The 12330-nt window shown below is 34.4% G+C and overlaps 1 protein-coding gene across 3 annotated transcripts in view; it reads right to left on the reverse strand.

Annotated features, from left to right (window-relative positions):
* Window positions 1–12330, reverse strand: part of SEMA3A (semaphorin 3A) — a 466663-nt gene that overhangs the window by 204107 nt on the left and 250226 nt on the right. Inside the window, exons 1-2 of one of the 3 annotated variants that reach the window (XM_004739632.2) lie at window positions 9682–9758; window positions 9004–9196 (exon numbers count right to left, since the gene is read on the reverse strand). In XM_004739632.2, coding sequence (XP_004739689.2) covers window positions 9004–9115 — 112 coding nt within the window. In that variant the 5' untranslated portion in view covers window positions 9116–9196; window positions 9682–9758. The other 2 variants (XM_004739631.3, XM_004739630.3) reach the window with 2 other exon arrangements.

The raw sequence follows: 12330 nt of genomic DNA on the forward strand, positions 1-12330 counted from the left end.
AATGTTGTTTGGAAAAATAATGACTTGAATGTAACTTTTCTAGTACTTGTTATGAATATGCACTCACAAGTAGTGCATATAAACACATTGATTTATGTAGTTCTTCATTTATATATAGTTCTACAAGTACAGTTACACTATTATAATCAAATTTCCACATGACCAAGAACCAACAACTTTTCCTAATACATTATGAAATGTGCCAAAATACTGCTAAGCTGTTTGTTGAAACCAATGTTTTCCTAAGTGAACCAGAGAAACATCCAGAATGATAATGGATGGCTAAGCAAATTAAAAGATATGCGGTATATAATTTTACAATTAAACATGGTACATAACGGAAATACACAGTTAAAGGAACATTTTAATACGTGATACTCATCATATAAGTGACATGGGTGCCTTCAAATTAAAAAACAAGTATTTATAAAAATAGCAACTTCTTTTTTCACAAATTGTTGGCGGATCGATTAAGGAAATAATAAAGCAGAAAACCATAGGAAATAGCTAGGAACACAGGAAGAAAACTTCATTCTAATACAATATATTTTATAAGCTCAAGGAGCTATACTTAACAGTGTTTTCTACACTGGATAACTGAGCGCAACTTTCCTTTCTTTCTTCCATTGGTTTGAAAGAAGCCTGTTCAATGTCCTTTACAGACAAATCCCAAAGGAGAGAATGATTGTGACCACTGTGGAGAAGTCCTTACAGATAGGCTATCACTTGTCCCCCCTTCGATCTCATTTTCAGTCACACCTAGACAACTGCATATTAACTCCATGAAGTTCCAAGCCTGATATGCTGCAGCTTTAAGTTCCCTTGTTAAAGGACAGATTTGTTTCTGGATCACATTTGAATGCGGAAAAATTACATAACTATACTATTTTGTAAGCTATGTAAAAATATATTGTCTTCCTGAAAGGAAAAACAAGCCACAAAGAAATAGTTTTAGATAGTGGTAATTACCACTTTCTCTACTTCTGCCTTCTCACATTCTTCTCTTTTGAGGTCCACCTTCTTTGCATCCTATTTTTAAAAAGACTGACACTTTTAGGGAGATGTGATACAGCCTTCCTCCGAAGTTCTACTATATTCACTGTACCCAAAAATCTACTTGTTCATGAAGAAACTGTCACATGCCATATGTGTTTGTGTGTGTCTGTGTGCATTTTACAAACAGGATACAAATAAAAACTACGTATTAATTACAATAATGGAATTTATAAATAATTGAAATTTGCATAGCTGATGAAGATCTAGGTTCTTTTAAAGGATGATTACAGCAGAGCCAAGTTTATTCTCTTGAAATTTCAAATTGGAAGATAAACAAACTAAAATTTCTAACACACATAATGAAAATTCCCAAGTACTTGTCTAGTTTCGATTTGATCTCGCTTATAAACAACCTTGTTTTGGCTTTCCCCACATATATTACTTAAGGGCTGGGATGAGATCTTAATTACTTTTTAATGTCACTTAATAGCTCTGATTTGTATACACAGTACTCTTAGTAGTTGTCCTCTTGTCCTTTCCTGTGGCTATTTCTGCTTTGTCACAAGACCGACATGTTTTATAAGAATTTAACACCAAGCACATAAACTGATGTATATTGTAGACATCAGTTCTAGACCTATAAGTGGACTAAAAAAAAAAATCAGTCGACTCAAAGATAAGAGGAAGCAAGGAAGACATCTTAGCGAGCTGTCAGAAGGCAAAACCAGGATTCTTGCAAAAGCAGGAACAATGAAATATAGTCGATTTCAATTTTTTAAAAAATGATTGGACTTTCAAGTTTGTTTGGTAGAGTTGATCTGTTCTACACAAATGTTTGGACACCATGAAACGGACGATAAGACATTTTATCTTTAGCCACTCTCTGGTTTTAGACTAGCCTTCCTCACTTTCTTTTCTGGCTATGTGTATCAAGACACAATAATGGAAAAAAAAAAATCAGGGTGTTCCTCCAAAGACATGACACAACTCATCAACCTGGTTCCTAGGATCTTCCAAGATGTAAGTATTGCTATATATTCTCCATGTCTTACTTGCAGGGAGGTAAAGATAGCCAGACACTTTGTGATTCAGTCCGGAAACAAGCTTGGTTCCGAGGAGGTACTGTTTGTGGAGAGCACACTGCTTCCAGACCCTTTGTGCATTTCTAAGTGCCTCAGCGGAGAGCTTTTTCCCCTAGTGTCTAGCCCTAAGCTTACTTTCCCTACATTACAATGTATAATTCACACGCAATGAATTGATTTATTACACACGTGCATTCTTTCTGTACTCACTTACACAGAGGCATTTTGCATTTAAAAAACAAGGTGTGTCAAATGAAGCCCAGAATCACTCAACAAGTCATGGTTGTAGCCATTGAGAGTCTAATGATGAGAAATAATAGACCTGGCCTTGACAACCTTGCCGTCTGGCACTACAGAGATGATCCTTTTAAGTAATTTTACAAACCAAAGAAGTCATTTGACATGTTCAATAGTACTAAGCTCCATTTAGTTCGCCGATGAAGACCCAAGTGGGTGATGCTATATTTTATCAAAAGACATGTTTATGATTTCGGCAACAGAGTGAGGTACTGTGAGATTTGGTCAACATTGTTTCCCATGTCACATCTCTCTCTCCAAGCAATGGAAATCTGGAAGTGCAGGTTTAACGACTCATTTAGGAGAAGACAAGATTCTCTAAATTTGTGGTCTCTTTAAGTTTTATCCTAAACTTGTAGAAAATACTAAGATTCAATTATTCTTCACATTTATCGACAGTATTTTATTTTTGCTTATCTTCATTCCCTAATTTGAGTGTGTGTAAATTGTATATTTTCTTATCCTGGGTTTGACAGAGTCCAGCTTTGTTACTGTTTCGAAATAGTGTGTGAATTCCTATTTATACTGATGTTTATGTCTTGGCAATAGAAGGAGATAGTAACTGGAGACATTCGGACTTATATGTGGCAGATACAATTTATTGATTCTTCCCTATGTTTAATTATGATAATAATTTAAAACAACCTACAAATCACAAGGAGTCACTTTTAAAAATATACCTTATGTGATTTACTAAACATCCTACTGTCTCAATTAGCTACTCCACAATTACGATGGCAATAATGTGCCACAGGCAGGCTGCGTCATTTCCGTTAAGAACATTTTATAATTCAGACTTAAAAAAAAAAAAAAGATATGTGTGTGTATATATATGTATGTATGTATATATATGAATGTATATAAATATTTAATATACATAAAGACACATGAAGTTGTCCTTCCATATTCTGATTGTTTGGTACTACTATTTTACCCACTATTTTGTTTTACATTTTACAGATCAATTTCACTTGTAAAGTCCTATATAAGTAAAAAAAATCCAACCATCTATTTACTTATTTATTTATAACCATTTTCTTTTCCAGGGTCCAAATGTACCAATAAATGTACGTACAGAGCACATCAAAATCTTTAGCAAACTGCATTTTAACTAATGCTTCTGCACTGGGCATGTTACATCTCCTGACTCTTCTGCCAGTTTTTCCAAACTTGGCCTCCACACATTACTCTGTGTATATTTATCCTAGCAGCCTGCCCATTTCCAAACTAATGAAAGAGCTGTCACAAATTGCTAGTGCCACCTATTAGCGGAAGCATAGAACTGCAAATCATGATAATTCCTTTAAATAGCACCTTAGAAGTCATGAGGGGTAAGATCTATCCCTAGACTCACACTTGTTCTAATTTATGTTTACAGCTGCTGGTCTTTTTAAAATAAGCTTTCACTGCACGCACTAAACTTAGATGCTGTCATGAGTTTTGGAGATTTTACCAATAACTTTGCACTAATGAATCCTTTCATCATAGATTTTTTTTTTTCATAAAGGTTGGATGAGTGCAATGTCTTAATCAATTAATATGTAACTTTCCATGATATAATACACGACTTTGAAAATGCATGCTATTAGATAATGACTAATTAAAAATTCAGTACTGGTGTCTCTGGAAGGTTTTAGAACAACTGAGGTACAAATTCTATTTAGTGTAGTCCTGACTTTAGATACAAAATTCTCCCAAACATGTAAAGGTGTGCAATTTCGACCTTTGAACTGTGACATGTAGGTATGTCACTGAAGCTTAAATAAGAAAAATTGGGATGAGAAGGTAAGCCACAAAATTTCTTATTGCTGAGTTAAGTTCATGATAACTTTAAAATTTCCTTAAAGTACATATCTGAGGTATAATTATACATTCACACTAAGCATAAATAGATTATGCACCACAACCAAAAGTTTACTTTTATTTCCTTACAAGGAACATATGCGATCATATTAACTAATTTTAATTAAATTTATTTGCATTAATGTTTGAATACAGAATTTAAATGTCATTCAGCAAAAATCATAACATTTTTGTTAATTTTGTTGTTTGATTTATATATGATAATGGAAAGTAAGAAAACAAAGAGAAATTAGTTTTCAGAGATCTATACATCTATTTAGTGGTCTAAGTAGTCATGTATTTTATATCCCTGTCAGCAGTGGAAACCTAGAAATCATTTATATGAAGAGAAATAACAACATAAAGTTAGAATTGGAAAAATTATCTCTTGAGTATTCAGTATTCTTTAAGCTAGTAATGACTGAATATCATTATCAAAATCTGGTGGGTTAGAATTTTAAATGGCAAGGTTTTGTGGTCTCAGTTATTTTCCTGCTTGCTAAAGTCTACACTGTATAAATTATTATTTCAAAGGCCAATCTGGTCAGCAGTTTTAATCAGAGAAGCTACAAATTGGAGACTTTCACTAGCCTGTGCTTGATCTGACCAGGATTGGATCACAAGATGTGTGACTTAGCATCTTGTTTTATTTTATTTTGCCTTATTTTTCCAGAATATATTTATTAAGTAGGTGAATAAAAATTTCTGGTTTTCAGTGTGTTTAAATTGAAGATTTCAGAATCAAAACATGATTTTTAAAGTTAACAGAATTTGAGAAAAAAAGACCATGTTAAATGAGAATCAGCAAGTCAGAGACCTGATGTCAAATATAGAGTGACTATAGGAGAAAATATATTATAGATATTGCAATGAATTTATAACTTCTTTGCTCTGTGTGGCTGTGTATGAATATATATATATTCCTCTACCTCTCATAGAAACTTTTCTTTTTAGCTGTGAGGAGATTATCAGTATAAGACATATACCATATTATACAATCATGGGAATACTTGAGATATCCATGAGGACTTTTCATGGGACCCAAAAGATCACACCCATTCTAAAACAAATAAATAAATACATAATTTAAAATATGAAAATCACTGTAAAACAGTAACAATATTGTTGCAAAGCATTCATAAAGTTCACAACCTGTAGGTTGCCAAGATTACTTTTTCTCAGCTGTAAGGCATCAACATGAAGTTTTGTCATTCAAATATACTCATACTCACATATATACACATATATATGTTTGTATGCATGTATCTGTGTGCTTTGGTAGAAGTAAAGAAAAATCTCTGAAGAGTCACCAAGTTTAATTAGTAAATCATTATTCATATTAATGAAATCTGAAGTGATCATAAGGTGCTGAGTAATGAAAAAAAAGCTTTTGTAAATGTTATTTCATCATTTTTAGTTAAACACTATCTTCTATTATCAGAAAGATATGTGTGAAAATTTTGATTTAACTGATAGTCTCATTGTAATAATTCTAAATCTTGGTGTGGGGGGTAGAAAAGCTTTGCAAAGTATGAAAAGAAGGCCTTTAAAACAATCATTTAGGTGCTATTTACTAAGTCCTCCCTATGAAAGTAAAGTTAAAGGCACTGATTTAACCTTTGGATTCACATGATCACCATCACATTCCAACTTGCATGTGTCTTTGATTTCTACTAAAACTGAAGCACACAGTGTCCTGGAAAAGCTCATCACACTGAGTGATGGAACATTTGTCATTTGTTTAAAACCCCAAACCTAATTTATTTCCTTGTGATTTCCATAGGTTTTTCTTAAGTCTTCATTGTACCACACATTCCAAAAGGAAGATTATATGATAGTCTGGTTTTTCATGAGAAAAGTGAAATTTGACTAGTTTTGTAGAAGAAATAAACAGTTATGCGTCAGTTTTAAAGAGAAACATTTTAACATTTAGCTATATTATATATATTTAAGGAAAGCAAAAGTATCTCTGAGTGGATGTTTCTTGAGGATAATTTGTATGTGACTGCTGAGATTTACAGAGTTCTCACATTTGCTTCCCCCACAAGGATTCTAAATCAGATTGGTTCAGAGGAAAAGCCAGCATACCCCATTTTTCTAATATTATCACTTCTCCAGATGGTCCTGAACACATCTATTCAATCCCTTTTTCCTAGAAAGTAAAGAGGTACCTTATTAGGTATATATATATGCACTACAAAGACTCCCTTCTTCTTCTTTTTCTTTCTCATTTAACATATCAAATCTCTTTCGTTTCCTACTAGGCAAGATGACAAGTAGAAAGTAAGCACAGTGATTGCCTGTTAACTTCCTCTTAGCAACCTGAGCAACGAGAGAGTTAATGGTGGATCTTTGAAAACAAGTGACCATGGGAAATTAGGGTTGGCAGGGATTTAACTCTTCATGAATCATGCTGGAATATTTTTAAGGGCCAAGCAGTGGATGTTTTAACCATGTTTGACATCTAATTAAGAAGGAAAAAGAAGTAGCTAAGAAAAAAAAAATCTCTATTATAGTTTAGAAACAAAGTACTGACAATTGGCTACCAGGCATTTGCTTTGGCAAAACATGTAGAGACAAAAAGGTAATGACAGATCAATAAAATGACAGAAGAAAAATTGCTTGGACTATTCCTTTTCTTCTTCTTCTTCTTGTTCATTTCACAGTTTATTTTACCAAATAGCCAAGCCCTAGGTATTTCAATAGAATTGTTATGTACGTGAGGGACAGTTTTTGCTTAAAAAAAAAAAAAAGCAGAATAATTCTAATTGATGTCATTGCTAAAAGGAGTTTATAAAGACAGTGTCCAATAGATACACATTGTCAATGTATACAAGTTTAAAGCCTGTACACATATCAAAGTACTATTCCAATTGAATGTTATCTGTTTAGTGTATGGAAAGGAATGGCACCTCTTCTATAATGGAGAGTAATCTATTACATTGGAAATAAAATTCTTGCAAAATAAAGATAACTCTCAATTCTTGTTTATTTTACAACTTATTTAGGATTTAAACAAGTATCTCCAAATTTAGTAGATTTTTAAAAGTGTGTTTCATGCTTCAAATCTGTTACTCTAAAATTATAACATAGAGCCATTGGCATCTTCAAGAAGTAAAGTTGCATGTGAAACTTACTCATAAGGCATATAAACTTGGATAAAATCGACCATCAACCTAAGTATTATTTGATGGCATCCTCTACAAGAATGAAGATGGAAAGCAAAAACTGAGGAAAATACAGCTGTCATAATATCATATACTCTAAAAATAATTTAAAGACAGTTACTAGAGATAGAGATTTAATTAAATATGTAATAGGGGCTTTATAATTTTTTAAAATCTTGCACGATAAATATAACTGAAATTCTGTTTGCTGATGTTTTCAGTCCATTCTCACTTTCATCATAAGAAACTATTATAGGAAAAATAAATGTATCTTTCAACCCAAGGTATTTAATCTAGCAAGTATTAATTCCAAATAAACACATTTAATAGGTGTTGAATTTTCTAATCCAAAGTGTGAAAATTACATCTTTCTTTCCTATTGGTGGTCCTCATTCACACTACAGCATTCAGAAAGAGATGTTCCCCATCATGTGAAAATTAAAGAATATGTTTCTGGCATAAAAGCAGTGTGCAGGAGACAGACATCTCTACAGACAGATTCAATGATTTTCTTTCACATTATAGGCTAAAAACAGAATATAACTGAAGCTTCCTCCTGACCCACCCCCAATTCCCGAAGTCTGAGAATCATAAGAAAGCAACACCTTAGGGAGTAAAAGTACTTGATCTGAAACATTTTAATCTCCAGCTCCATTTTCCTAATATCTCGGTTACATAAACATTCTCTTTCATTAAAAGTTATATATATAGATGTAATTTTCAATCTATATTATCATTATTTGATATACACATCTATAAAATCTATCTAAACAAATACAGAACAAATATTTTCTTTAAAGTCCTCATTAAAAACCAAGCATAGGCATTAAACTGTAACCAAATAAAGTACCAGCAACCATGTGATAAAGCTTTTTTCTTTCTTAAATTTACACTCTTTTTGAAAAGTAGTTCACACAACTAGCTGTACAACCAGAAAGTAATGTCTCTTCAATTCTCACCGAAGTACATATGGAATTAAATAACATTATATTTCAAAGGCTTTAGCTTTACACCAATTAGCCAAATACACAGTCTTTTGTACAATCATAACACACTGTGGAAAAACTAGTCTGTTCCCTCCAGTTTATATTCTCTTGGCAAACCATGATCTACTGCTTATGTTAAGCATCTGATTGTCAGATTTGAACAAACTGAATATTCATGATGACGATTAACCATTTAGTGCCTAAAACTAAGAAAATACAATTTGTCATAACAATTACTACAGGTGAGGCACTCACATCTACAGAGAGACTATTTTTTGCAATAGCGATTTTTTTAAAGATATTTTCATAGAAGTAGAGTCAGAAAAATTAACAGAACATATGATCACATATACAGCTCAGCATTTACCAGGCATTCAGCTCTTCTCTGCAAATGTGATTAAATGTTCTTTGTTTGCATTTAAATTGTCGTATATCAAACAGGAGACATGCTTTTAGAAAAAAGTATTTAAATCATCTCAGAAAGATACACACAATCACATAGGTTTCCCAGGTTAAACTCAAGGTTTTATGGTTTGGGTTAGGAGGGAGTTCAAGGAATGAAAAGGTTGGGGGGGGGGCGCGGGCAGGGGGCATTACAAAGCTAGCCGAAATAAAAGAAAAATAAAGATTTACCTTTGTAGGATAATTTCAGCCTTGGCACGTTGTTCTTCCCATTTTGATAGTTTGCTCTCACTGTAAGTAACACTCCCCAGAAAAGAGAGACAATCCTAGCGAACCAGCCCATGCTGCAGGCGCTGTAGGTCCCTAGGCTGCTTCAGCCTTCCCTCTGTATTGTGCGGCCAGAGAAGTTCAAACAATCTGGAAACTGGAGGTAACAGGTGATTTAGGTCAGTTTCATTCATAAATGCAGACAATCAAGACCTCACGGCAACACTAACACCTCTTCTTCTGTAATAGTCACTGAAGCCCAGAAACTTCAAACCCTCCAAAAAAAAAAAAAAGAAAGAAAGAAAAAAATCGAGCCAGGCACCAGATAATGAGGCACAACTGTTGTGTGGAAAGGAAAAAAAAAAAAAAAATTAACAAGGGCTGCGGCAGTGGTGCTTAAGAAGCAGTTCCTTTTATCTAGGCTCTTCTGATAGCCGGTGGCGGACTCTAATCCTGCTCTCTGCTTCATTCGGCTCCGGGGAAGCAGAATGAAAGGGAAACAGAGAAAGAGAGAGAGAAAGAAAGAGAGAGAGGGGGAGAGAGAGAGAGAGAGAGAGGAACCGTGAGCAGCGCGGACTTTTCCTGTACACATGTAGGGAGAGATGACACAAGATCCCACAGACAGGTTTTCCCAACACTCACTAGACTGGCTGACAATGGGAGAACAGGCGAGCTCAACCCACTCCCCTTCCCTCCTGTCACACAACACATGCAAAAAACATCTCATAGAGATTAGAGCCGGGAGCAGAACCCTCCAGCGTGCCTGTGAAAGGCATGTAGCTATAAATTTACTTCCCAAGGCACGCGTTGTTTTATAGCCATTTTTAGGTGAAATTTTGATTAAAAAAATCTGAAATCTGCTACCTACCTAATTTACAACTGATACTCATGGTATAATTCCTTTGAACTAGTGTGTTATATGTGTATATGTATGTATGTATATGTACATATAGATACACACATATATTCATATATGTCTATATGTATATCTTTTTCACCACTGTAACTTTAACCACTGAAGGTTTTAAAGCCTTGTTAGAGATCATTCCCTCTTCCCAACAAACCCCCTTGGCTCAACTACCCCCTTCCCCGCCCCACTGCAATTTCAGTGAAGAAATTCCTAGTAAAGCCCATTTCAATAATCAGTTCAAGACAAATATAGGTCCACTGAGAATTATAAATTACAACTCAAAGGGATACTCAGAATTTAAAAACATCTATGGTTTTTCAGCTTCTGGAATGCTCTGGCTAACATTTGTAATGCATCACATCTAATTAATTAAAGCCACTTCCCTAGTTTTGGTGTAAAGGGCAGAGGAAGATGACAAAGTTCACAAAAGTCCCTGCTGAGTGTCAAGGACCAACGTACAGAGGATATCTCGGTGTCTCCATGAAGCCAGCGAAGGGTTACTAAATTTTTGTGCACACGAGTGTGTGTGTTCAGGGAGTCAAACGGACACTCTCAGTTTTTTCCTAAATAGACATTGTGTCTGAGGTGTTTCAATTTCTCTTCTATTTTTCATTTGATTTTTCTCCAAAGCTGATATGCTTATAAGATTTGGGGGGTTGGGGAGATACAGAAGTTAATAGGACAGAACTTTCCCCTCTTTATTCCTCAACTCTCTCTGCCCTACCCACCCCCCAAACAACACACACAATTGAATACAGAAGAGAGACCCCTACTTCAATAGTGTGGGAATTTCTCAACTGAAAGAAGAGGGTGAGTCTCCCAATTACAAATGTAAACACTTACTGCAAGTGGCTTACTTAGTAATCTTACGAAAAAAGATCTAAGCATCTGTCACTACAGCTTTCGTGATCTCATGACTTGATGTCTACAGACCAATAGGGAAAAAGCATCTCCCTCCACTCCCCCATTCTGTCCGTCTCTCTGTCACTATCTCTGTCTCTCTCTTCGTGTGTGCGTGCGTGTGTGTGTGTGTGTGTGTGTGTGTGTTAGAGTGCGTGGGTGGAGGAGGAGGAGGAAGAGGATGAAGAGGATTTAAAGGAGGGAGAATGGGGGAGGGGGTGGGGAAATTCTCTCTACTTCACTAGATTGATTCATCAAACTGACCGTATTGTATTTGGTCAGTTTCCGCAAGCCTATTGATCAGTCCGTATTGTTAAGAAAATAAAATCCAAAAATGATGTTGATTTTACTGATTCTCACACTTGTTATCCTGAGCACTTTTCACGCTCTGGGCAATGGATTAAGGCTACAAACAACAAGAGGCTTGTCTGTCTTCCATGGATTACCCTCTATAGACATTTATTCTACAGAGGAATTCATGTTACTTGGGATTATTTAGAGGACTGGACTAATGAATTATCCTCTTGAAATATCACGTATAATCAGTTTGAATAGTTTAAATAGTTGCACCATTTTCATTAATATATATATTAAATGTCTTTAAATATTTATTTTTTCTCTAACTCTCCATACTAGGTAGGGAACAAGTTTATATTTGTCAAAACTAAGCAGAATAAACAAATTTAGAAATGGATCCATTTCACTTGCGTAGTGTCTAATTCTGAAACATTTTGATGTGTTCCAGGAAAAATGAAATGTTGTAGGTAAAATTCAGATAAAAGAGGATCAGAATTGACTCCATGGGGAGGAAAGACATTCAATCTGGATTTTGAACCACAAAATCAGGACAGAGTTATTTAATTTTGTAAAACAAGTAATTTAAATTAATGTTGAAGTCTGGAATTTGGTAGCACAGACACCCCATGTTTAGAAACACATACATAATTGAAAAAAAAACCACTTTCATATACTTATCTGTATTTGATGTTTTTCTTACCCTCTAAATTTTTTATGATCTTTGTGTCCTTCCAAATTTTGAAAGCTTAATAAATTCACCTTCACATATCCTTATCTGTGGGCTTTTAATTTAAGAAGTATGCAAACAGTAAATTCTTTGGGTAAGCATAGCTGTGTTCGACTGATTAAATTATAAAATAAGAGAAAAGTGTAGCCATGCCATAGGTATTTTAAGTGTAATTAAAAAAAGAAAGAAAGAAAGAAAGAAAAACTACATGCCTGAAAAAATACAAAAGTATTTTGCAACCTATATTTCTACCTCTATGAAAGTCTTTGACTTCAGGGTTCAAGTTGTTTTCAACTTTTTTCTTATACTTCCAAACACATAAGGAATAATGAAGGTTAAACACACTTCTCAGCTGAAGTAGAAACAAGGTAGGGTTGGATCTGTGTGGGTGTTTATCAGAACTTTTCAAAATCTGGCTGTGTGTGTGAAATGGAAAATTTTGACTCACCCCCTAAGG

Source organism: Mustela putorius, unplaced genomic scaffold (genome assembly GCF_011764305.1).
Source record: "Mustela putorius furo isolate JIRA1106 unplaced genomic scaffold, ASM1176430v1.1 tig00003845_pilon_pilon_pilon, whole genome shotgun sequence".
NCBI classification, from domain to species: domain Eukaryota; kingdom Metazoa; phylum Chordata; class Mammalia; order Carnivora; family Mustelidae; genus Mustela; species Mustela putorius.